This window comes from Passer montanus, unplaced genomic scaffold (genome assembly GCF_014805655.1).
Source record: "Passer montanus isolate IOZ18808 unplaced genomic scaffold, ASM1480565v1 scaffold8, whole genome shotgun sequence".
Classification (NCBI taxonomy): Eukaryota; Metazoa; Chordata; class Aves; order Passeriformes; family Passeridae; genus Passer; species Passer montanus.
The window spans coordinates 12,645,364-12,673,265 of NW_024373256.1; the positions used below are offsets into that span (position 1 = coordinate 12,645,364).

General features: G+C 41.7%; 1 protein-coding gene across 25 annotated transcripts in view; it reads right to left on the reverse strand.

Moving 5' to 3' along the window:
• Positions 1-27,902, reverse strand: part of RBFOX1 (RNA binding fox-1 homolog 1) — a 1,145,409-nt gene that overhangs the window by 600,682 nt on the left and 516,825 nt on the right. For 2 of the 25 annotated variants that reach the window (XM_039732155.1, XM_039732142.1), the window contains exon 1: positions 20,012-20,237. The exons of the other annotated variants lie outside the window; for them this stretch is intronic. In XM_039732155.1, the coding sequence (XP_039588089.1) occupies positions 20,012-20,050 (39 nt within the window). In that variant the 5' untranslated portion in view covers positions 20,051-20,237. Of the gene's footprint in view, positions 1-20,011; positions 20,238-27,902 lie in introns of those variants that run through there. 25 annotated transcript variants of the gene reach the window in all.

Genomic DNA, 27,902 nt, shown 5'->3' on the forward strand with positions numbered 1-27,902 from the left:
TAAATGAAAATTTTATTTTCTATATTTTGTCCAAAAAGTCATGCCTAATTTCATTCAGAAACAAGAAATCAAACGCCATCAATATAATACAATTTTATTTTTATTCCTTTTTATTAATATAATTTTATTTTATAATTTTACGTATTTTTAAAATATAATTTTTATACAACTAAAATAGTGCTGTTCTAATAAATGTTACTTCAAACATTGCCACAAAAGAAGTTTCCTGCAGAAATGCTATGAAAACTGCTACAAAAATAACCAGTCATGGCTGCACTTACCCCCCTGTAAAGAGCAGAAACGCATATTCCACAGGATAGGGATTTTTTGCACAGCCACTGCTGCTTAGGAGGTCAAGTTCAAAAAATAACTACTTATCCAAAGCCCTAAAATAAAGCAAATTTTCTGAAGAAGCATCAAATCAAAGAAAAAAAAATCTGTATCTGTATTTTTGTCAAAAGTAAGGAAGGCACCAGACTTTACCAGCAGCATTCACTTTCCACACTGTTGACTCTTTTTTTGAGCTTGTTGCAAAGTTTAATGTGAAACATAAGGTAACAACACATCTACCAACATGAAGAAGAAACAGGTCTCTGAAAAGTCTTCAAGCAAAATAATTCCTTCTGTGCTTATACATATTCACAGCCCTGTTGAAATGCTAAAGTAGTCACAGGAATTTGCATTCCTAAAGCAGACAGCATTTCCACAGGAACAAGGATTACTAGTTAAGGCTGCAATATGGGCTTTAATATCTCACTCTATAAATCCTTCAGAGGTTGTCTGGATCTGCATTTAGGTGTTTTCCCCAAACAAATTTAATGTTTTTGCTTAATAATTAGAAAACACAGCTTTTTATTATGTTGTGAATTCAAAATGTCTTCCAATTCCACACATCCTTTGCATGTGCCACCATAAACTCAGGCAGGACTTTGCTCAGAAAATCCTGGACCTGAAGTGCACTGGGTCTTTTGGGTGCTTGTCAAAGGTGTTTGGGTCTCACTCCAAACTTTTGCAGCAGCTTCCCCACCAGTTAAAATTTATCCTTCCTGTGCTCCCCCAGCGTTGCAGCCTGTCTATCTGCTTTACTCTGGATAAAATCCATAAAATCCTTTTTTCCTTCCCACAGTATTAATGCAAATTGTTTCCTCAATAAAACTGCAAAAGGTTAATTTGTCTACAGAGCCCCATGACCAGGAAAACACAGATGTGACAGTGCTCACCACACCAGCATGAGGAAATGTCAAAACACAATGGAAAATACCTGAAAAACCTGGAAGTGCTTCCCCTTGGAGATCAAATGGTGCAAGGTAACACCTCCAAATGACAAAGTGCAGCCTATGGCACAGAGCAGGGCCCTGAGTGCTGCTCAGAACCTCAGGTAAATTCAATATAAACCATTGCCCAGCCCCAGGACCACAGCTGGAAGGCACTGAGGGGGCACCAAGGCTCCCCAGCCATCCCTAGAGGCACAGAGCCCCAGAGGAGTCACAATTGAGACTTTTCACTCTGCCTTTGCCCCCCTTGGTAAAACAGAGTGATCACAACCCCACGAGTGAGTCTGACCTGTGCCTGCTCCTACCCATAGTGATCTGATCAAAGAAAAGAGAATGACAAAGTTTCAAGATTTCTAGAAGATTTTTGGCCCAGAAATTAGGTAAAGAAATGCTCCTGGGAAGTTCTGTGAGATGGATGGAGGTAGAATTCTGTTGAGAAAATGGCTAACTGCCTATTTTTTATTGTTAGTTAATAACAAATCTTTATTTTGCGGCTGTATTTATTTTTATTCCACCTATTTTCCATTGCAGTTGCTCTCCAGATTGCAGAACACACCAATGAGACTTTTGTCACTAGCTTTAGAGGCATGATGTTTACTTCCTACTAAAATGAATGCAAAGATTTAAATACCTTCATAAATACAGGATATAAAGCAGCATGGGGATTGTTATTTGAGATAATTGAAACATATTTTGATCACTTAATATAACACAGCAACACAAATGCCACCACTTTCTTCACTATCAGGTAGAAGGCAGAGGTTGGGACCACCTCCAGCTCAATTCTTGGGGACCTTCTCTCCTTTAAAGTCCTGCTGGCACAGAGAATGTCACAGCTTGTGGATGCAAGCAGCCCCTTGCTCCTGCTCATCTGTGGCACAACACAGTTGACTAATTAATTTTTTAAAGTATTCAAGATGCAACACATACATGGGATTGAATACAGATTAGCATTACAATAATCACAGAGCTTTTGTAGCCTGGAATTTGTCTTCTTGCAGCAAAGTTCCCTTTAATGTGCAAATGAACGATGCACATTACGTATCTGGAAATGAACAGGCTCAATGTGATCTCATTGTGATCGAGGCTAGTCACAAACACAGCACTCTGGGTTGTATTAACAGGCTGGCAGAGAAATAAAAGATCCATGCCCAACTGCCTGGTGCCACATCCTGATCCATCCCACCAGTGACCAGTCCTGGAGTGCTGGTAGGAAAATTTCCTTCCCCCTAAATGTTTCTGGATTTAAGTTGTTCTCATGACTTGCAAAGGCTCTCTTGGCCTAGTTGTGAAGACGGGATGTGTTTGCCAAGCTGAGTCAAAAGAGAGCAAAAGGGACATGAAATTGCCTCAAAACTTCAAACCCAGCAATAGCTGAGAGAGAAAGGTTCAGAGGAGAGATGGGCCACACAGCAAAATGAAAAGAGAATAGGGAAACAGGGAAGTGAGCTGGCTGGAGTGCTGAAAGCCCTGACAATCACTCTTAAGTAAAGGAGAACAAAATGTTAGGGTTTTTTTAATGTAATTATTTTCCTTTCAATTTTTGAGATTAACTAAAGCAATGAGTCTGAAGTCACCTCACACATCACAGGCTCCACTTCACACACAACAAAAGGACCAGCATGTCCTTCAGGAAGAAATCCTTTACTGACTGTGGGCAGGCCCTGGCACAGGGTGCCCGGAGCAGCTGTGGCTGCCCCTGGATCCCTGGCAGTGCCCAAGGCCAGGCTGGGCAGGGCTTGGAGCAGCCTGGGACAGTGGGAGCTGTCCCTGCCATGGCAGGGGTGGCACTGGATGGGCTTGAAGGTGCCTTCCAACCCAAACCATTCTGGGATTCATGTGCTTGGCAAAAAGGGCTGCTCTCGGTAGCTGTTGGTAAACAAGCACATTCCCAACAGGATCCTCAGTGCCAGGGCAGTTAATTATAGGGTTTGCTTTATAGTGAGATGCAAAACACAGCTCAGAAATAGACAGTCCTTTAGAAGGATTTAGGGAGGCCAACGCTAAGTTTATCATCCATCAAGGAATGCACACAGGATAGTTTATGTCAACATCCACATAAGACGTTTCCAAGAATAATGAGTGCACAATATTTTAAAAACAAATTTCACACGTTTTTCTGACAAAATGTTGTGAACTCATGGTGTTAATTTTAGCAGTTCCAATTGGATTTGGTATGGTTGGAAATGCAAGGGGAAATCTGCAGTAATCAGGATGTGACACTCATTAACACTTTCACAAAATACCCACTAGATTTGCATAAACTCTGTAAAGATTCACTGGTGAATCTTTAATATGAGATTTCCCTTGGTTTTACTCCACACTCAGCTCCATTTGCCCTCCCTCTCCTCTCCCCTGCCAGCGAGAACTGCTGTAAACAGTTCATAACAAAGCATAATAAAATGTACTGAAAAATGAAAATATACTTGTTATTACCCAAAAGCCTATATAATTGCAGATATAATTTCATAAACTGCTAATATTTTTCAAGAAATCCTTCTGTAAGGGAGAGAAATACTAATTGGATACAATGGCTCGATAGAGTGGCACTCCAAGTCACTTAATAAATCTGGAGATGCACAGGCAAGTTCTTTAATGACCTGTGTATAAAACCCATCCATGGCCCAGCTTGCAGACAGCACAGGATTTGCATGCAAAACAGCAGCAAAAGAGTCTAGAAAATGGATAAACCACTAAGGCAACAGAAGGTTTCTGGTCCTGACTCAAAAATTTTAAGCAAATGCTACTATGAAGAGGCTACTCCCAATATTGTAAATGAGGAATACATTCAAATATATATTAAAAAAATCTGAGTCATTTAAGTCTTCTTTGAGAAAGACATCATTTGCCATGAGTTTTTAGCTGAAATATCCAGGACCTGTTGGACTACACTGACTACATCAACATGGGCTATTATAGCAGACAGCCCAATATGTAATGGGAAGTTCACAATGAAGAAAAATAAATTATCTTCTCTTTTGAACTATTAAAAAAAAAGCATTACCAGGTTTAAAAATTCTCATGGAAGTTCATTCTGCTGCTAAAAATGCTTTTTGGTTACTTTCGGTTCTAAATAGAAATCTTCTCCAAGAATGAATTCAGCATTAATAGGGTAAAATAAAGTAAATTTAGGATAAGATTCAGAATAAAATTTTCAGTTCAATTAAATTCTTCTCCCTGTCCTAAATTCCTGCATAGAAACATAAATGACATTTAATTTCTGGTGTCCTATACTCCAACCCAACAGTTTCTGTTAGAGCCTACGCTTTGAAATGATTTGAACTATGTACCTGCATAGAACAGTTCCACCAGACAATAGATTATTTCACTTGCTTGCATTTTGAGCAAATTTATTGACTGAGAGTCTCGTTTCATTGCCCCTACTCAACACATCATTATCTCTGATATCCCACAAGCATATGAAAGAATTTTCTAAAGGAAAATACAACCCAAGTGTGAGGGCCAGGATACATTCCTGTATTTTATTTCTGGTTAAACTCTCAGGCTCAGATCACCTTTATGTCTTGTTCACTACTGAGTAATGGAAGCAGGCTAGGGAGAAAAATGAATATAAGTGGTTTTATTTGTCTTGTGGAATCTTTTCAAAGATAAATTAGAACATCAGAACTTGGAGATTTTTTTCTCCTGCCGAATAACTGCGAATTGTGCTGAGGTCACTTCAAGTGTAAATACTCTGAGCACTTTTCATTTGGGTTTTCATTTAAAAAAAAGTAATCTCAAAGTGGAACAAATTTTTTTGTTACGGTTTAGTAAGCAGAATTTTCATTCCAATGCTTTAATGCTCCCAAAGCACAACTGATCACAAAGCAACAGCAGATCTTGGTAAGTAAAAACTCAAAATATTTTCTCTAACGCAGAATTACCCATTTCCAAGGCTTACCCATCACAAGACTAATTTGTACCCATCAAAAAGCACAAAACTTGTGAGATAATTTCAATAATCACAATAGCAACAACATTCTCTGTGCCATTCCTCAAAGCATTCTCCTTGTTGGATGCACAGTGGACTGCCAAAGCTGCAAAGCACTCTGGCATTCCCTGCTTCAGGACTGCAAGGGTTCCACCCCAAACTGCAGAGCAAGAAAATGAATATATCAAAAAATAAATAAATCAAAAAGGCATTACAGGCTTTCAGAGTGTGCTAATGACATGTGAACTCCCTGACCCTGTGACTGAAGTGCTGGTTATTATTGGACAACCACTGGGAAAATAAGCTGTTAGAAAATAAGAAGTCTTTACTTTTATTTCACTAATTCAAATGGCACCATAATGACTCCTTTGAACATGATTTCTCAAAGATGTCACACATTGTTCCTGAGAGGCAAGGAAAACAAGTTCATCAGATATTTCCCTTCTTATTTCTCTATACCAATGGCAGGAATCTCAAAACACATGCATGCCACTGTCCCTCACAAGAGAGTGAAGTAAACCTTAGATGGACAGCCCCTTTCTGCCTTGTGTGGGATCATAGTGGGAGAAACACATTTCAGGATGGAAAAGCAGGAAAAGGAAGAGGACTCTGTATTCTGCTGCTTCATAACTCCCTGTGCCTGGGTATAGTGGATATTTTTGGTGGCTCAAAGGGATGGGGTGCACAGAAATTCAGGAATAACTGAAGTATGGATCAAATACATTTCTATGACTATAAGGTGATCTTGTGGGCACTCATACCTGATTGTCTGCAACAATTCCATCTAACAGAACTTGGAAACTGGGCACCAGAAATGTGGCTGTTGTAGCCACAGTTCTCTTCAGAGAGAGCAGCAGGCACAACTTCCCAAGGATATTTCCTGGGAATCAAAGCCAGGAACCTCAGGGAAAGAAAAAAACAATTCTTATCTCTATTCTCTCCTCCTGTTGTTTTTGCACATGTGGAGTGTGTTAGGAAGATTGTTTACCTGAAGGGATTTGGTAATCGGATTCTGGTGATGGCTGTTTATATTAATTTGCCTATTGGGGTGAAGCTGTGTCCTGGCTGTCTGGAGACAGTCATGGGGTTTTCTTTAGTATTCTTTAGTATATAATTTAGTAGAGTATTAATGTAGTATGGTATAGTTTAATAAAGCAATTGTTCAGCATTCTGAGTCAATGGAGTCAGATGCCAATCACTCCCTGCTGGGGGATCACCTGTTTCTACTATGGCTATGAGGGATCTATATCAGCATGAACTTCTTAAAATGCAGACAGTATGGGAAAACAGGCCAGATATTTTGAGGGCTGGCAGACTCTCCTGGACACAGAGCTGGTCCACGTGGAACGAGGCTGGGCAGATGTGTTTTGGTAGCAGCTGGAGCTTGGTGCTCAGCCAGCTGCCAGCACCTCCCAGGACTGATGCTGGGGCACACGGAGGTGTGGCTGTGGCAGAAATGCAAACTCAGGTTTCTCAGGGACAAGCTGGGCCACCGAGGCCACGAGCCCTGCTGCCCACTCTCAGTGGCAGAAAATGACAGCTCCTTTTTTGCACACTGAGAGCTCTTCAGCCTGATGCTGGAACAAAGACGCAACGCAGCACACAGAGCTAGAGCTGGCACTAAGGGAAACTCCAGATTCCAAATGAGGAAACAAGGAGATCCACTTTCACCATAATATTGTGCCCATGTCTCTGCTCCAGGCACCAATTTCCACCAACCATGCTTTTTCAGAGAGATCAGGCTTCTTTTTGAAAGCGCCCAAAAAGTCAGCACTACTATTCCATTCCAGTATCAGTGGGTTTCCCTTCCTGATTTTAGAATTATTGTTCCTACCAACTGCCACCACTCCTAGAGGTTCATAAAATTTCACAGCGTTTGCTGCCCTCTCTTCTCTTTAGGAAAAACCTCAATGCCCCCATTCAGAAGATAAACTAAAAGGCTGTAAAACACTTTTAAATGTTAATTTTACCTGGGAAACAAAATTACATTCATACTCTGAACAGCACATAAGAGAAAGAGAGAAAATTCAGGACACAAGTTGGGCAACATATTCCACATTGACTGAAACTGAAAAAAAAAATGTATAAAAATCATAGACATGTTACCAATCTAATACATTTGCTGAGACTTTTAAAGGAAAGACAGTTCACCATTATCCCATCAATGATACACAGAAGCCATGAAAAACAAGTGATCCAAATTATCCCCAAGCCCCAGTGATGCTCATTGGAACATTTGCGGCACTGAATAAACATTGTATATATTTTTTTATACACATATATTTAATATCCTTAACAGACAAGCAAGTACAGCACAACCTGATTGCGATTATTTGGAAAATAGAAAAGCACCAGAGATGTTTTTTGAGTTACCGTGCCAGGTACAATGGTCAGGAATATTTTGTGGGGAAGTTGTTGAGATCAGTTGTTTACAGCAGGCTGGAAGGCTCTGACTGCCAGGGCTTTGAACAATAAAGTGCCATCAGCTTTTAATAGCATGGGAAGAGCAAGGTTTCATTTACAACAGAAAAGAACATTTTCTGCATTATTGTGAATTCTCACACATAATTAAGTCTTTTTTGTATTATTCTAAGAGCTGTGGGGTTTGGGTGATTTCACTAATTGAACTCAGACTAGGATGACTTTTGGAACACCACTTAAAGATTCTCCTATTTTTATTAATTTCCACACCTAGAGAAGTGAGTGAGCATCACATCACCTCTGCTCTGGCAGTTTTATTATTTCATGCCAACTTCACACAGTGACTTCAGCTGCTCCTCATGACACAAATGTCTTCCAAGTGTCACACCTACTCTGCAGATTTCCCAACACAGCCCTTCTAAGATTTTCAAATGGTTGCTCCAATCTACATCCTTAGAACTTACCAATATTTCAAGAGAATAAAATATTCCATATTTCTTTACATTTTTATAACTACACATCACCCCAAGCAAATAAACTGTGTTTTCTAACCTGTGGAGTTATGCAGCATTTATTGAAATTGTAGAATTCATACTGTTATTATGAGAGCATGGAACAACAAATGTAAAATTAAAACTCATCATTACCTTGAAATCTGGCATGAAACCTGAAACTAAATTAAATCTTATCTAAATGCCAAAACCAAGGAGGAGAAAAACACCGCTAAAGGGAAAACTTGTTTCTAGATTCTTGTTCCTATTTCCTATTAAATTTGTTTTCATATTTACAAACAGAAGACTGAAAAAAGGTACCTGAACAGTCACAACTGAAGCACCTGGGACAGCGAGCAGCTGGCATGTGGATGGAGGGAAACATTTTTCCATCAAGATTTTGAAAAGAGTCTAAATCTACTCCAAATCCAGACTTGGAGAGCTGTTGAGAATACAGCAAGATTTAATTCTCTGGGTGAGTCTTATACCATATACTGATAAAGATTAATAAAATTACACAAAATGGGATAATTTTTACCATATCCAGGAGATATGGAATCACTTGCTTGGGCACAACTCGGTAACAACTGAACTACTCCCCAAGCAGCTGCACACTGAGGCAGAAATGCAGACAGCTGCAACTGCAAGCAGATTTTAGGAATTCTGTGGAAACATCCATTGAAACATGAGGAAAAGTTTGCACAGCTTTTCAGTGCTGAACTTGACAACACGAATTCAATGAAGAAACAGACCAAATTATTTTTCTTGTGAAATGGGACAGGATGTCATTTGATTCAAATCTCCTGCTCTTATTTGGTCATTAGAACAATGATTCACCATTCCAGGCATCTTCATTCACAGTTCTGGGCCCATCTCAAAGGAGCCAATCTGCCATGTAGAACACCAGAAGTCAAGTTTTCCCAGGAAGGACATTTTTATTTCTGCCAATTCTAGTATATAAATCTTCAAACAATAATAAGCTCAATAAATTTAATACATCTGGAAATGACTCAGATAAGCAGAAATGGCAGGCCTTCAATGCAGAATGACTGACAGGCCAAGGGAAGGAGAGGACAATTGGAATGCCAGCCTAAGTGACAGTGTAAATCACCACTGAACTATCTGAGAACTCTGCAGGATGCCACCAGAGATGGTTGTTGGGCTGGAAAGAATAGGGTTGGAAAATAATTGCCTGAAGACTGAAGAACACAAACCAGAGTGCAAAGATTTGAACAGACTAAAGGAAACAAGAATGGGGATAGGAAAGCCAAATGCAAGCTCACTGACTGATCCAGGAAAGAGTCTTAGCAGCAGAAGCAGCATCACAGGTCAGGAGCAGGCACACCCTGCTCCTGGCTGTGGAACCCCAGAATCTGAGGGGTAAGGTGTGCCTCAAACACTGACAGCTGGGTGCCTAGGGGCCAGCCACGGGTTGCTGGAAGAACAGGATGTGGAATAAGCTCATCTATCTCCCATGATCCGAGGTAGGCTGGCAAATAAAACCCTCTTGCTGCCTGCACGTAGAAAATCGGTCTTTAAAAAAAGCTTCTACAGAATGTGGACTCCCCCTAAATATATCAGAAATGAAATGTGTGCGGTAAAACCTGTGAGTGTTCCCTGCAGACACAGCCCTGCACTTCAGCAGAGCCCTTCTGCTGAAGGTCTTTCTGTTAAGTGAAATATAAATTGGTAACTGTTGTTGATACTAATTTCTTAGGCACTTATAACTAAATTATCCACTAGAGAGCACAGCAACATTTCCAAACACATTCTGCTTATGCCTGCAAGTGCCAAGTGAGGTCCTTGTGGCACTCAAAGTCACTCTCTACACAAGAAATATGCTAAACAATCTGCCATGCACAGCAGAGATAAGGAGTGGACTCAATACAAGGCTTGAACGAGAAAAGGTCAACAGACCATGAACTTTTAATGAACAAATTTCAGCTGCTCCCAGCCTGGTGTGCAGTTCTTGGACATTACTGATGAAATAACTTCTTTTGCATTATACACTTCTGTGTATAAATATATAACAACATACAACAGAAAGAGAAAATACATTCTTCTTTCCTGCAGGAAAAAGGCTGAGCAGCATAGCTCATCAGCATTCTGGGCAAGAGCTGCTCTGCTTCCTGGTCTCCAATATATTCTGGTGATGTCATGACATTTTTACTTTCCATTAAAGAAAACCTTTCATCATTTAGTATTTCCCATTTTAATGAGCATTCTGAAAATTCATCTATTGTTTAAAAACATAAATAAAATATTCTTCAGTTTTGCTGTATTGTACAGCTGCTGAGAGCAAAAAGAACATATTAAGTACTTTGGAATTTCTGCTTTAAAACATTATTTTAAACTGCTGTATTCCCACAGGCCTTCATCAATACATTGACAAGGGTGTCCACAGCATGCAGAAATCTGAATTGCACATCTCAGAGCCACAGGGAGACAAATTAACTCTACCAGAGATCTTTACTAAATATGTTTTTCTTCCTTTTCCCACAAACCATTTGAGTCGATCATTGCTGTAAAAAGATTAATAGCACAGGGCATCTTGTATTCCCAGAAAAACATAGAACTTGGCATATCTAGTCAAATATGTTCAGAAGAGGATAGATTCAGACACTGAGAAAAAAAAAAACAACAGTTATTGAAAGCATTTAAGTCTGAAATAAGCCACATGTAAGAGAAATCTTGCCCTTAACAGCCTCACTTACTGCTTTATAATCTGGAGAAGAGGGGGTTTGTAGCCATTTCTCTTTTTTGTTGGCACCCCCATGAATAGAAATGAAATTAGAAAGCTGACAACTACTACTGAATGCAAAGAGAAGTGCTAGGGAAACATTCACTGTCCATGGGAGTTGTAAGCAGCACAGTCAGCTGGGAGGATGGCAAATCGCTTGACAACCATTACTGCAAACAGAGGAGCAAATAGCAAGGTGGAGAAAATCCAGGTCAGCAAAAAGGGATGAACACAACCCACAGCCAAGGTGCTTCATGAGTATAAAGGCTAATGTGGGTTTCCACAGCTCAGCTTAACAGGCTGTTGAAATATCATATAATACAGATTATTTAAGTGATAAATGTAAAATATTCCTAGAACCATGGAATGCCTTGGGTCAAAAGGGACCTTAAAACTCATCTTGTTCCACCCCACCTTTCCACAGTCCCAGGTTGCTTCAAGCCCCATCCAGCCTGGCTTTGGACACTGCCAGGGATCCAGGGGCAGCCACAGCTGCTCTGGGCACCCTGCGCCAGGGCCTGCCCACCCTCACAGGGAACAATTCCTTCCCAGTTTCCAATCTAAACCTCCTTCAGTTTAAAGCCAGTCCCCTTTGCCTATCAGTACACGTCCCCATGAAAAGTCCCTGCCCAAACATTCAGTGCTATTTCTTTGGGGTTATTCTAACCCAGTTTTCATTTTCTTCAATCCTATTAGTTTAAAATCATTGTAGTTTTCATAGCAGGCATTGTTACATGTTTATACAGGTGAGGAAAAACAAACAAACAAACCACAAAAAAATCCCACATAAAAATAGAAAGAAGAAATATGAATTTTCAGGTTTTCTCAATGTAATCCACTGTTATGGATAACTCCTGGCACAAGTGGTTAACCAGTTTAGGAAATCCCCCTTGACACTGAGAAATGCATTTTCATATTGACAGACCTGATTTCCTCTTTCTGCCTTTCCAATCACACTAATGTGGTCTAAGTCAGAGTGGGAGGCTGCAGGGGTGGTATTAACTGGCAAAATAAGGCCAGAAAGCAGCATTAACAGGCAATTCCTACCTGGAGAGGAGGTTTAGGATACAGGCAGAATCTGTGTCTGCTGCAGCAAAAAAGTGGAGCCTTTTTTGATGATTTCAAGCTCCCAGTAAAACAGTTCTCTGCAGCATAAAGTGTCCAGGTCTTGGGAGCAAAGCTTCTTTGGAGGGGGGAAAGTTTCCTAGCTGGAGATGAAGTGCTGACCCATGGTTATTAGAGCTGCAGCTCCTTCACCTGCATGGTTTTCCTAAGTGTTTTGGCTCTGCAAGAGTTGATGAGCAGTTTAACATCCTGCTGGGAAAATAATAGCTTCCATATCCATGTGCAGACCATTTCAATTCATCTAGGGAAGAAAAGTCTCTGGAGGTGCAAAGGCTCACACAAAATATATACTTTTAATAAAGCATTTAGAGACAAAAAGGATGATACTGACTTTCCATCTCAGTTAAAGACAAGCTCATGCTGGAAAAAAATTTGTTCATGTTAGACAAATGCTGAAGCTAAAGCTTCTGTGTGCAGTGTACCACACACTTCTAAAGGGATTCTAAGTGTATTTATCTTTTTAAAAGGTGTTTTGCTTTTGTTTAAATTACTGATTTTAAATTTGACAGAAGTCACTCAAAAGACTGTTCTTTTCAAATGGCATTATCACAATAAAAATTAAAATAAGTCTAGACTAAAGCAGGAATTTTATTATTCAGAAAAATTCTGCACCTCTCACTGGTTCAAGTGTATCCTACCAAAGCCTCACACAAGGATGAGAAAAGACTCAATTTGAGGAAAAGCCACAGAAAAGAGGCTCTATTAATTAAGCAGGGAAAAAAGGTCCATATTTAATACCATGGAGAGGTGGTATTTTGAACTCATTAGTGTGGGCTCAGGAAGTGCCCCAGTGTGGGCTCCTTCTCCAGGAGATGGATAAAGAGATGGAATAATCACTGATAACCTTCCCTTTCTGTGGCTGCCAGGTGCCTTGGAACACTCAGAGCTGCAGGAGGCCCCGCTCAGGTGAGCCCAGCTCCAAACCCCAGCAGGACCGGGGCACACGGTGAGGTCTGGGGTCACCCTGCACCCCTGGGGCTGCCTGGACTCTGGGCTGGAGCTCAGCTCACCACTGGGCTTTGGCTGTAACTAAAGAAAGGAAAAAAATCACCAAAACCTGTTGCTGAGCACCATGTGTACAAGGATTGCTGTGCTGCAGAACCCAAACAGGTGACAGGAGCTGCTCTGCATAAAGGTCACGGCTGTGCCCCAGCACAGCTCGCCCATCAAGGACAATAACACAAATCAGAGCACCAGCAATGGGCTGTAAAATCACTCCAGCTCCAAGATTCTCTGCTGAGAATCCCAAGGGAGGCCATTTATCAAACAAACTTCTGAATCTTGGAAAGACAGCAACGCTATCTTAACATAATCACATTTTTTTAATAAGCCTCAGCTCATCAATACACAACAACTTTGTGAAGATTTCATTTAATATGGGCCCCTTCACAAGCTCCAGATTATCCATCTTGGTTTTTTGGAATGGAAACAGGAGACTCATTTCTCTGATAAATTGAAAGATAATTTTTATCTTAAGCTTTCCACAAATACTACTTTTGTGTAAACTGAGAAAAGCACATGCACAGCATCATTTAGCAAAATTAACAGAATTATTTTTGCACTGATGACACTGAAATAAACTCAAAATATACATATGAAGAAGGCTCTTTTTTATCTTCTGTCTACACACCCAATAAAGTGGATCTCTGCATATATTTCATATAAAGCTTTTCACAAAACTCAGGCAGCCCTAGACCTAGCTATATTTCACAGTTAAAGTGGTTTTAATTAAGAACTTGTGAAGAATTGAAATGTATGTGCTTCAACACCACACCAGCAAGTTCCAAAGCATCAACATGTATGGTAAAAGCAACAGGATATCCCAAACAGCCCAAATCAGCAGCCATATGGTCCAGGACACACATTCCATCTGTTATAAGATAGAATTAGAAGATTATTCTATCCATTATTGTATTTTTCAAAACAGAATTGAGAATGCAGAAATATGTACCAGTAGAGAGCTGGTGTTTCACTAATGCTGTTCAAATTCTGCCCTAATGTAGTGTTTCAAACAAGCAGTACAGACATTTAACCTTGTCACAAATTGCCTCCTACCTTCAAGGTGTTGAAAGGGGAGGTGGGAAAGGAAGGAGAGGATAAAATTTAAAAAATAATTTTAAAAAAGAGGGGAAAAAATGAAGATATATGTAGATATGTCTTGTGGATAAAAGCACTTAATCCCAGTTGGGCTCCCATACAATAACTCTTCTCAAGGAGCAAGGAAAGGGGAGGTAATTTCCCAGGGAGGTCTTCCAGGGTGACAGAATTTATGGATTCCATTAACTGAAGACAGCTGTGGAGCCCATCAATTTGCCCTGGCAGCCTGGGGATGGCAGGGCCATGCTGGGGTTTGCTCAGCAAAGGGGCCACCAGCTGAAGGGTCCTGGGGAGGGAGTGCTGGCTCCCCAGGATCATTGGGACAGGCTGATATTGCCCACTGGGCTGGCTGGGGTGCTGCTTAGGGACAGAAAAACACCAGTAATGAGCTGAAATTCTCTTATCAAACAGCACAGGTGGGCGCTGTGCCTTGCCCTTCTCTGGAAGCTGTCCTGGTCAGATAATGCATTTCCTTGGGTGTGCTGCAGAGTGGGCAGAAGGAAAAGGCAGGGATGTCACACTCTGCTGACTCTTCAGGGGCTGGTGTGGCCCCACGGAGCCAGATGGATGGCAATCCAGGGCCACAGTGCCACCCTGGCTGTGGGACCTGCATGGCAATCCAGGGCCACAGTGTCACCCCTGGAACAGGCTCCTGCATGGCAATCCAGGGCCACAGTGCCACCCTGGCTGTGGGACCTGCATGGCAATCCAGGGCCACAGTGCCACCCCTGGAACAGGCTCCTGCATGGCAATCCAGGGCCACAGTGTCACCCCTGGAACAGGGACCTGCATGGCAATCCAGGGCCACAGTGCCCCCCCTGGAGCTGTGCCACCCCTGGAACAGGGACCTGCATGGCAATCCAGGGCCACAGTGCCACCCCTGGAGCTGGGACCTGCATGGCAATCCAGGGCCACAGTGTCACCCCTGGAACAGGGACCTGCATGGCAATCCAGGGCCACAGTGCTACCCCTGGAACAGGGACCTGCATGGCAATCCAGAGGCACAAGGACATGTCACCCCTGGCTCAGGAGCTGCAGGGGTACCCAGCAGGTTTGCAGGTCACTGTGACACTGCTGAAAATGCCCCAGGGTCATGTGTCATCAGTGCTCCTGCCACCCACAGAGATGTCCCATATTTAGGGAAACTTTTTGGTTTTGGGAAATGCTTTCTTTCTCTCCCCTGCTTTAAAAATCCCCAGAGGAACACTGTAAAATCTTATAGCTCTGCTACTTCACTCTTGCAACTTAACCTTGGATTTTTGGTACTTTATTTTCCTTAACAGTGCATTATACCCTCCTCAAAAGTTTTTCCAATTAACCTGTACTGCTAATGACTGTCAGACAAAAATTCTGGGAAGCAACAGTAGTAGAACACTGGATTTTTTTTCCTTATTTGCCCAACTGCTTGTGAATGTGCCACGCTTAAGGCCATTGAATCAAGTGAGGAAAGATACAGAAGCAGTTTATATTACTAAAGTACCTGAATGCTGACAGACAACAAAAAAATAACTGTGCATGTGTTTTGCAGTGATGAGAATCAATGCATCTTCTTCACACTGCTGTGCAAGGGTGCAGCTCCTCCTTGGGTACAGCAAATGAGATACCAGCCCATCAGCTTTAGGAGGGGTGGAAAAAACTGCTCCCTGGCAATGAAAATACATCATTTTAAGGGCTTAATTTATTTCCTTTATTCGGTGATATTAGTTCTGGGTGCTTTCCTGCAGCATATCAGGTCTCTACAAACCCCAGTATCACTATGGCTAATCTATAATAACATAACTATCTGCAGTTCATTCCATCTCCTGCACCAAGCCATGAAACTCAATTACCAAGTGAGAAAAAAATGGAGAAGCCAAAACAATGATGTAGAGCAGGTGTCAGGGTGTCAGTGGAGCTGCCACAGTTATTGCTGTGAGCAGCTGAAGCACTTCAGAGATTGGGAACATTCAGGACAGCCCAGTCCCAGCCCACGCAGGGCAGCACAGGACAGTGGCATTTACACAGAATTTATCAAGGTAAGAGGCCCCAAGTTCAACTTGTCTTTCCCCCACCCCCTTATTTTACCTTAAATAATGTTGTTGGTGTAATACAATGTTTACACATTGAGGTTTTTTACCTCTCAAAATAAGCATTCTCCTCTACTGTATTTTAAAATGCCAGTACATCAGAATTCATTACAGAACCAAACAAAACCAACAGAACACATGCATTTAATAGAGAAATAAACTGCAGCAAGAAACGGGTTTCAGTATTTAATGGCATGAATAATGAATTAAAAATTAAGTTTAAATTATGTTGAAGGTCATAGAAAAAGCCTCAAAGAAAGATAGTTAAACAGACATTAAAAGGAAGATTTAAATAGGTGATCTTTTAGTATTCTAGCAAAAACACTCTGTCTTTCACTCTTTATTTAAATTAAAATACCACTCAGTGACTGACCTTTTTAACATGGCCTAAGGGAGCAGGGTATGATCTTGTTAGAAAAGAAGTGATATTAAAAGAGCAATACTATTAAAAAGCAGAAGATGATGGAACCCACAGATTAAAATTTGTTTGCTCAGGGAAGATTAACTTTTATGAAAAGTCCTTCCTGCTACAAGCAGAGACAACCACTGCTGTTACCATTGTGGTAACCAGTTCAGGGACTGAGTTAATAAAGACTGTCCTTCAAAGCAAACCACAAAGCTAATCCCAGGTCTGCTGACATTTCAGCAGAACTGCCCCTTCTTTTCGGCATCCCCTTTGGCTGTCAGCTGTGGCAGAGAGGGACTTGTCTAACTCTGCTCCTGAACATTCCTTGAGTGGTGTCCTTCAGCTTCACTCCCCACTCCCAGACTTGTATCAAGAGGGGGCACAGATCCTGCCCAAAGTAAAGAGGATGGCCAGATTTTGGCCTTCTGAGAAGTTCACAGAAAGGCACCTGAGAGCATCAGATTGTGGTTACAGCCCTGTGGAGACCTCAGCAGTGTCACAGAGGAGCACAGAGACAGCTCCTTAACAATCCTCACCTCACTTTGATCTCTGCTGCACCGAGTCAGCCTCCAAAATCCCTACTCCCCTTACTCTAAATGGAGTCTATCTCCAGAGAAGGAAATGATGAATGTCTGATCCCCACCAAGAATTAAACAGCCAAAACAAGTCACTGATTCATCCCTCAAGAACTTCCAACAGAGGCTGTGTCCTCCAAGCCCTGCAGAGCAGAGAGCCCTGAGCAGGGGGAGCTGAGCCCTCCTCAGCATTTTGGCAGCAGCAAGAGGAGCACTGAGCTGGTGCCACCCTCCCCATGCCCACACCATGGCCCAGGCTGTCACACAGCTCAGCACTGGCACTGGAGAGTTTTACACTTCACCGCTCGGAAATTAAGAAATGTGTTCTGCCTCTGAATTTCCATGTGGGTTTTAATGGATTAAAGCATCACTGTCATGACTTAGAGGAAATTCATATAAATTAGATGGCTGGTGAAACCTTGGGGAGGTTGTGTCCTTGACTTCACTGAACTTGTCTGGTGTATCAATTAGTACATTACTAATTAAATATAAACCACTAGAAGAATAAACTGGATTCAGCGAAGCAACCAAAACCTGATGTCACAAATTATGTGTTGTTAAACACTTCAAAATACAGGTGTCCAGGAAATCCAACACTACTGTCTTCCTGCAAGAAACCTAGGTGAAACTCCCCCCAGAATATTTAACAGGCAAAGATCTGAAATCTGAGAAGCTACAGCTTCTTTACCTCCTTTGGGTCCCAATATTCAAACATTACCAAAAAGGCAGAACCACGTATGTGTATATAGGATATTCTACACTGTTTTAAGCAAGAGAGATCCTGTTTGATCCTGGTGTCTCCTTACGATACTGAATTTGCTGAACATGCTCAAAGATGACATCTCCTATACTAAAAAAGAGAATAAACTGGAAGCCCTCCAGTTCTTTTGCTGCAGAGACTGAAATGAGCACTACTGAAACCAGGCATAACCTTCTGAAATCACATTTGTATTCATTAATTTCAACCACCTAATGAGTTTTTTACCTCAAAAGGTAACAAAAGTTACCGGCCAGGCCAGGAAGTGTGGACCATTCCCTTGGTATGCAGTAGATGCACTGTAAATATTTTCTTCAGTTTAATTTGTGGCTGGGAAGGGATTAAAGCAAAACAGTTCTGAAAACTAAAATTAAGTCAGTGTTGAGGGTTGGATGGATTTCTAAAAAAAAAAAAAAAGCATTTATATGAATTTATACATATCATCTGATTTAAATTGCTGGGGGTTTTTTTCCTCCATCTTTACTGAAATTTCAGAAAAATTACTCCAGTGATGGGGAACAGAAATATAACCTTTTCCTTTTCAGATCTCAATACAGTTTACTAGAGAAATTGGTCAAGTATAACAAAAAAAATCAAACCAAACAATAAAAAATAAACCCAACCAAACAAAAAAAAAAAAGAGCAAACCATTCGTACTTTTCTATCCTTAAAGTAAATCAAGGTAATTAGAACTATTCCAACCTCACCTCTTTGCACAGAATTTCTGGGGTTTTACTGTGCAGAATGGAGATGATGAAACTTTCTCTAACAATCTCTTTGATATTCACTAATACCAAGAACCTTCTGTCCTATAGCCCTTTAAAATCTCTACATGCAAAAGTAACTGGAACAAGAGAAAACCATCACAAAATGAGATAATCAAGTTCTTTTTTTGAAGAGACAGAAAACAGATACATGATTTTTAAAAAATCAAAATCTATTTGACTCAGCTTATGTTTAATCACTTTGTTTTCAGATTACCATGGAATCTTCACCAAAATTGTGTCTCCTTCAGTAATTTTTCATAAGAGTTTTAAAAAAGAGTCTCCAGGATTAGCTAAAGATATTATCAAATCCATGGTGATGTGGGGCTCTCTTGATTTTGAGTCCAAAGTCTGAAACGTTGCTGGGTTGCTAAAAATTCTGTTTCTATTCACTTTTATTTGTAGCTAAAACCAGTTTTTGAATTTTGAATGAAAACACTATTATTGAATTAGAACACTAATATTCCTGACAAATAAAGCATGGAAAAGCTTCACTGACAAGAAAGCCAAAGCTGTTCCCCAATTATCTGAACAGCACTTTCCTTTGACTCTGTTGTAGATGCTCCCAGAGATCTTAAAAATCAAATGTTGCACAAATTAATTCCAGAGAAGGAGGTGCAGGGGTGGGCAGGAAGGATCAGCATTGAGTACAAGTCAGTTTAATTTGCAGGTATCTGAGAGGACATTATAACAATGACATGAATAAGGATAACAAAATGTTAACGAAAAAGCACTGTCAGTAATGATACATTCAGATAAATGGCAAACGTACTTGCATGAACTCTATCATTACTGCTTCAATCACAGTCATACTTAAACTTTGGGGAGCTAATTTCATTTATAAATTCTGCTGCTGCACATCAATTATCAGCAGCATTACTAACAGTGAGGCACAGAACTGCTGTGCCAGGGTGACTGATTGTCTGGCATTAGCTCTGATAAGAGAAGGGTTGCAAACCACTTTAAATGTCAAAAACCTGCAACAATAATGGGCATAAGCACCAGTTATATTCCTCTAACTTCCCTGCCTTCCTGGCAATTCATTATTCTGTCTTCTCATTGCTACATCCTCTAACTAAAAAATATAAATGCCAAAGAGCGCTGATCTTCCTAACAGAGCATTTCCAGAGTTTTTGTTGTGAGAGAATTATCTGATTCAAAACCAGAGTTAATTCCCAGAGCAAAATATTTGCAGTTGGTCTATTTCAAGATCAGTAACAAAATTTTGATGTCAGGGCATCAAAATCAATCCTTTCAATGCAGTGATTCAGTTTAAGAAAAATAGAAAAACTCAGCATCAGCCTTTCTATAGAAATTTCCCAGTGTGGCTCCAGTAAAGGGGGCAGAAGGTTAGGAAGACTTACCCAGAGCTGCTGTGAGCATGGCTGGTGGTGCCACTCCATCACACGGTGCCCTGCCCAAAGCACAGCCAGAGCTGCAGGAGCTGCCTGCTGGACATGCAGCCTGAATGCCAACTGCCTGTGACATTGACTTGTTTCCAGCCTCTTGTAGTGCTGCCGCTATCAGTCTTATATTTGTATAGTAGAATAACATGAAATATTGATTCTGGAGTGCTTATCAACTGGACCTGCTCAAAATACTCTTCCTAGGAAGTTCAGCGCTGCTTCTCACGCAGAACCGGTGCTGTGTATCTGTGCAGGGAGCTGCTTGCTCTCTCACAGCACTTGGAATCCTTTCCTTGAGACACCAGCAATAACTTTTCGAAATCCAGGAACAGTGGGAAAAGACACAAGCAGTATTTTCTGGAATTGGATGAACTGCCCTTTAAACTAATTTAAATGATTCGACAGAATGACTTTAAAAGACAACGTCTCTTCCGTTCTGGCTTCAATCACTACTGTGAAATCTGTTCTGGGGCAGGATGATGACCAGCAAATTTCTAATTGCAAAATCAATCACTAAATATTATAGACACTTTTTTTTTGGTTTTGTTTTGCACGAGGTATTTTGGGCATTCTCTGTGTGCCAGTACGATAAGAATAAAAGCAGAGGCTGCTGCCCATGGGTTGCCTCTGCAGCCTGCCAGGGGCATGGGACGTGCAGGGGCAGCTCCAGGGGCACGAGGGATGCAAGTGCCAGGGGTTGCACACCAGAGACACCTGCAGCAGAGCCCCCAGACACACCTGGCACAGCCAGTGACAAATGGCAGGGATAAAAGGTCTCCCTCTGCCAACCCAGCTACTTACAGGTGACTTCTGGATGCCTCTGGATGCATGGTGTGGGATCAATTACAGCTAACAACCAAAATCAACAGGACTTATTCCACACCACCAGTCAAAGGCATCTCCTCCCCCTCTGCTTTTACGTCCATTTTTAATGTACCCAACACTTTTATTCACTATTAATGTGTTTAAAGCAGCTGCTCATGCAGTCACTGCTGTCACAGCACTGGTGGTTTTGCAGACAGCAGCAGAGTCCTGAGGGTGGGCTGCTCTTTTCTCTAAACCAAATAATGCCAAAGCAGACCAACCACACAGACATGGCACTCCTGGAAATTCAAAGCAGAACCTGTTCATTGTTCTTTCAGCAGGTCAAAAATTCATCGTGTCGTATGCTTATAAAACTGTCAAAATCAACAATTAACTCTCAAACTCACCCTCAAAAAGATTAAAAATGCCTCACTAGGAGAATGAAATAGGGCCAAACAGAACTTGTGTGCTGCAGGTTTTTTCATTATAACTACTTCAATTTTGTTTTGGCTGAACCCTCAAAACCCTGAAAAGTCACTCAAGAACAAAAATTTTATTTCCAAACTGGCTATTTTTTCCCCTGAGATTTAATGCAATAATAATGCAATTTTTTAACATTTTACCCTGTAAAGTGTCAGGAGGTAGATTCTATTAACTTGCTAAGAAGAGCCACACATCCCAAACTAGATAAAGGCTTGTACTTCAAAGACCTGCAAAACCCTTCCAGATTCAGCTGGAAGATTCTACCACAGAAGTTTATCATGAGCTGAAAAACAGACAAAATATAGCATTCTGCAAAACCTGAAAAATAAAAGAGAAAAAGAGTTTCATTTTACCTATTTAGTTGCTCATGGACTTGCACAAATACAAGTAGAATTTGTTTCATTGCAGTGACCATTTCTCTTTGATACCAAGTAAAAAATTCAGCTCACATCTATACAATTGTACATAATAATTTACTGGATTATTATAGCTTTAGAGTTTGCTTCCCTAATGAAAATAAGCCTGCTACAAACATAGATAATCAGATGTATGAAGAACCACTGTGACTCTGATTAGCTGTGATCCATGAGTCATATGCAGAAGCTGGAGTTTAGGCATTCTTTCCACCAAAAGACAGCACCAACCTCCCACTGGAACCAGCCCCCTGAAAAGTCCCAAATTTCAACAGAAAGGCCCACGAGGAGGGAAAAACTGGAGCCATAATAATTGAGCTCCACACAACAGCTTGCTGCTCACCAAGCAAGAAAAGCTGAATTTCTTCCAAACCTCAGCAGAAAAATGCAAACATTTCCCCCACGCAGAAAACACAAATAAATCAGTGTTAGTGCAACTGAGAGCAGGCAGCACTGCCCACTCCTTGCAGCCCCGAGCAGCCTTGCTCAAGAACACAGAGTTTAGGACACAGATGTTTTGTTCTTGCTTTCAATCCCGCTATTTGACTATTCAGTTATTAGGAAATATTCATCTGCCCCTATTTCTCAGCCCACACTACAAATGCAGCTATGCACAGAGAGCTGCCAGGGGAACGCAGGAACTTCTGGCTGGGCTCAGTGCTGTGTTTCTCCAGAGCAACAGAATCTGTTTTGTTTTTTTTTTAGTAAGAATATATTGATTATCTGTCAGGCACCATAGACAGATGGACAGTATAAATAGCAAACATTTGTGTGATAACTTAAGATTTAGATTTTAATTCACTTTTGGGTGGGTTTTTTCCCTAGCATCACTTCTATAAAATCAACACCTTAGAGAGATGAGTAATGGCAGTGAATTTGGATTTATAGCTATAAGAGTCCTACTAAAGTAAAAGTAGATGCTTTATTTCTCAAATTTTTCACTTAAAAATGTTGGTTTTGCATTCAGACCTGCTTGCCTAGCAAGCACAACGTGACTTCTACCTAGTGAACTTCTACTAAGTCCAGTTGAGAGGTGCACAAGTGCAATAATTATAAAAAATAACTCAGCTTTGCCAACAGAGCATAAATCCAGCAATGCTTTCAGAGGGCTTTGAAAGAGGAAGAAATACACCTCTTTCTATTCCTTTTATCCCCTTGCTCCCTTATTTGCAGTTCAGCATCCCAACACTGCAGAAGCCTCCTCCATGCAGGAACTGACAGGACCAATATTTAATGTGAGTGTCTTGATCTACACGAATCCCAAAGCACCAGTGCTCAGCCACAGCTGTGGCATTGTGGAGCTCACTGACTTCCCAGCCCTGACACCCACCAGGAGGAACTCTGAGCCCTGTGAAGACATGAAGAGTTCACTGGCACTGCCCCATCCCTCTGACCAGCTGCTAATTCCATCCAAAGGAATTCCACCTGGGCACTGGATCAGACAGGGAGTGGTTTATTTACATGCAAGAAGCACTTGCATGTAAATAAACAATAAATAAATACATAAATAACAAATAAATATGGTGCAAGAAGCATGTTCCAACTTGTCCAACTTGTTCCAACTTGAACAATAGCTTGGCATAGGACTGAGCCCCACAAATCTGCATCCAGAACCTGGTATTTAATATGTTCTGTCTCTTCTCCTACAGCAGGTGATAGAAGTTTCACCATGAACCATCTATTTGCCCGTACTTTTCCCATCTAAAATAAAATATTGACAAGCTTTTTAAAAGAGGCATGACAGCAAATATATGTTAAGTACCTTGAAATGTGTCTGAAGCACTGTATTACAGCTTGAAGCTGTCACCTGCAGCTCCCTTTTCACATTCCATTTTTGCCCTGCTTCCTCTGCAGTCTAAGATCAGCACAGAGAGCTTCCTTCAGTGCTTGCCAATAACAGGCTTCCCCTTCCCCAAGACCAGCACAGGTCACCATAAAGGGACAAACTGCTAATAAAAATAGTTCTCTCTTCTCCTTAGGATTTCTCTGTTCCTCAATTTCATCTGGGCTCTACCCCTGGTTTGGCTTTAGCTACTGTGAGCCCATTTCCTCCCCTTCCATCCCTTCTACAAATACACCATTACCAAAATGACTAATGAAGTGTTTACTGCATGTTAAACTGGAAAATCAGGTAATTTAAAAGGCAAAACATGACAGGGAGGGTCAAGAAGGTTAATTGTATTAAAGCCGGTGTCTTGGAGTGGCTCATGGGAGCAAGTTCAACATCTGAAAATCCTCCTGGACCTTAGGAGGTGCAGGGGATTCTCCTGGTGCTGCACCTGTGGCTCCAGATGCTGCTCTGAACTGGCAGACCAACATCCCAGTGCTTTGATGACTTGAGGACACAAATTCTCAAGATCCAGACTGGTGAAGACAATATCCAAAAACTGAGGCCATAACATGGATAAAAATCTAAAAAAGGGCCAGAACAAATAAAGAGAAATTCGCTGACACTGATCACAACCTTCTATAGGAAATTGCTCTGTGTGATGTGTCATTGAACACGTATCTTGATCAAGCCTTCAATTAATTTCCAGTGTCAAAATTATCATAAAAATTGCATGACTAGACTTTGAAATTTGCTTAGTGCTTAAGAAAAAAAGACTGACCAAAACGAGGAGTGAAAACCATTAATGTGGTATTTCTAAATATACAAATACTTTTTTTTTTTTTCAATATGCAAACATTTAAACATTAGTGTCCAGCAAATTACATAGGCACTTGGAAAGTAAAGCACTTCACAGATATAGTCAGGACATTTGTTGTTCTAGCACATGAATAAAGCAGAAATGGACTAAAAATAATGTGAGTGTTTTTACAACACCAACAGAGAGGAGGAAAGAGAAAAATCTTAATCTCACTAAAAATATGATGATGGCTGCACTCAAATCTCAGGTTTTTAGGCAAGACAATGCCAAGTATTTTCAAAACCCTAAAAGGTGTTTCATAAAAAGCCATTCCAGCACAAGAAGTTGGTTCACCTTGAATGGTTAGCTAATGATCCAGCCCACTCCAACCTCAGCAGCAGTGAATAAACAGATTTCAGCAGAGCAAAGCAAAGCCAGTCAGGAGAGGTGAGTGGCAATGAAACAGGCCCCGGGACATCTCAGTGAGCAGGAAAGGCAGCAATGAACCCACCGAGTGAAGTGTGTAAGAAATCATTTCTCCAGACTCTTGATGCAGTCAAACAGCTTTTGGTTCAACATTTTCCTCCTCTCCAAATTTCTTGTCCTTTGCCATTCAGAGGAACTATTTGATACACTTGATATGTTTCTGCTATATTTAAATGGCTTCAACACTGCTCAAGTCTTCAGTAATACTTTGTAACCTGCCTAAATTCAAAAAATAGGGATGATGAGAATGAAAATGTAGCACAGTGCCCTTCAGATCTTCTGTCATTTGCAATCTGAAGTACGTAATTAATGCCAGGGCATCTAGGGAACATAAAATGCAGAATGTGCAGAACCTAAGGTGTGTTATCTTCTGTAAGTACAATAAAATATCTGACAGTTTGTATTGATCCTTGCCATAATATAAGAATTATTTTGAACAATAAATAAAATGAAAGCAGCCACCTACAATCACATAATACTAGAATTAAGTAAATATGAGCCTGCTATCACAGGGAGGCACAGACTTGGCTCACTGTATGGGTATAGTGTTTATTTAAAATGAATTTATGTTCAGATATTATTGATCCCTCAGAAGTCAAGAGTAGGATTAACACTCCTTTCATGCCTGGCACCATGGTCTGCCCTGCCCTGTGACTGAGCACCCAACGCAAACAGGAAAATAGCATTTCCTAACAGTGCCTCAGCTCCAGTTCTAGGTTCAGTTTGGGGCACCAGTGCAGAAAACACATGAAGCCATTAGAGAGCTTCCAGAGGAGGCCACGAGGATGGGGAAGGACTGGAGAGGAAGTCACGAGGAGCAGCTGGGGGCACTTGGTCTGTTCAGCCTGAGCAGGACCTCATTGTGGTCTTCAGCATCCTCACGAGGGGCAGTGGAGGGGCAGCTCTGATCTCTGCTCCCTGTGACAGCGACAGGGACCAGCTGGAGCTGTGCCAGGGCAGGGTCAGGCTGGATTTTGGGAAAGGTTCAAACCCAGAGGGTGCTGGGTGCTGCCCAGGGAATGGGCACAGCCAGAGGCTGCCAGAGCTCCAGGTGTGCTTGGACAATAGAAAGGTTCAAACCCAGAGGGTGCTGGGCGCTGCCCAGGGAATGGGCACAGCCAGAGGCTGCCAGAGCTCCAGGAGTGCTTGGACAATGCCAGGCCCAGGTGGGGTTGTTGGGGGCTCTGTGCAGGAACAGGGCTGGGAACGGATGATCCTGTGGGTCCCTGCTGTGCTTGGACAATGCCAGGCCCAGGTGGAGTTGTTGGGGGCTCTGTGCAGGAACAGGGCTGGGAACGGATGATCCTGTGGGTCCCTGCCAGCTCAGGATATTCTGAGATTCTCAGGTCAGAAGGTGTGGCCTGTCCAAGCACAGCAGCACCGGTGGCTGCAGTGCCACCCCAGCTGTGCCAGTCCCTGAGCCAAAGGCACTCTGTCCTGCTGGGACTGCTCAGCCCAGCACGGGCTGCTGCTGGAGCAGCCACAGCAGACAGACAGCAGGACAGCTCTGCCAAACAGGCCCTGCCTGCTGCAGCCGGGGCCCTGCTCAGCAGATGTGGCCCTGGCAGGGACACCAGGGCTGGTGGCTGTCATTATTGCCACTTTTAATGGAGGGATGGCACCATCATCGGGCTAAGAAGGACTTATTGCTCAGACAAACATCAGTCTCAGAGGCTGTAAGAGAAGCAGTCAGCCATAGCTCAAACTGGTCACAAGTTCTTTGTTACAAGGCAATACACAACTTTTTAACCCAATGGACAGTTGCCACAAGGTTTATTTTGCTTTTCTGACCTATCACCTTTACTTAATTTTGCTGCACTGCAGATACTTTTGTCCAATGGGCTTCTGTCTCACATGCACACAAGTGCTTCTATTCTAACTTCTAAACTCTTGGCTTACTCTGCACAACCACACCCCTACACTAGAAACCCCTCACCATCTTATCAATGCAGTTTCTCACCAAAGGCATATTCTTACTTACAACCACAGACACTTAAGTTTAAGATTTTTCTACCTAATATCTGTGTATTTTATTTTAACACCAATCCAAGCTTCTCCCAAGGCTGCAGATCAAACCCATCTGTGGAAGTTTCAATTCCCACAGGTGGCCACCAACACCACTGGGGACTGGGGAGGGCCAGACTGTCTGATGCGAGTGGGGAAAGATGAAATACAAACCACACACTCAGCAGCCAGCAAAGAGTAACCTGCACTGGATTTGGCTGGTAAAACATCCCCCACCCAGGGAAGTCTATGGTAATAAACCCACTGAGAAGAGGAGAAAAATGCTAGGCTGGGAAAAAGCCTTCCCTTCTTGAAGATACAGCTGTCAGGACTGCCATGGCAGCAATTCAGGGCACACAAAGGAATGATGGTCCTCAGGGAGCTTTTGGTACACAAGCAAACACTCCAAGTACAGTTAAAAAGTTCTCTAGAGCACCCCATACATCCCAGTAAGTTGAGCACTGAGGAAAGAATCTGACACTGGAGCGGGCACTTCCCCACACTGAAACAGGGTGAGCAATGCATCACCCTGGTATTTGTGGCCTACCACTCCATTACTGCTCCTCTATAAAATTACATTGCTGATAAAAATTTATGTGTCAAACATTTTTGTGATTACAGACCAAAAGTCAAAATTTGCATTTAAATAGATGTATTAAAAACTCAGCAGCACAGGTAGAAGAGGGAAATGCTGTTTTAAGGAAATTTAAATAGGGAGCATGAGCACAGAAGGGATTTTTCTTCTTAAATGATTTGAACAATTTTGGCTTTATTACTGTTCTTGGGTCCAATTCAAAGTCAAGATTGGAACCATAGTATCCTGTACCCCTGGACTCATCTCGGGCTGAGCTCAAGAAAATAAGTCTCTTTTCATCTTTCCATTGGGAATGACCCCATTTGTTGTAAATAAAGTATTTTTCTGTTCTCAGTCCAAGCCCACACTTTTCACCAGCTTGCAGCCCAAGCCATAGTATCCTCCCTTCCTCCCAAGTTCTTCACTCACTTTTCTTTGCATCAGCCCCCACAGGCTCA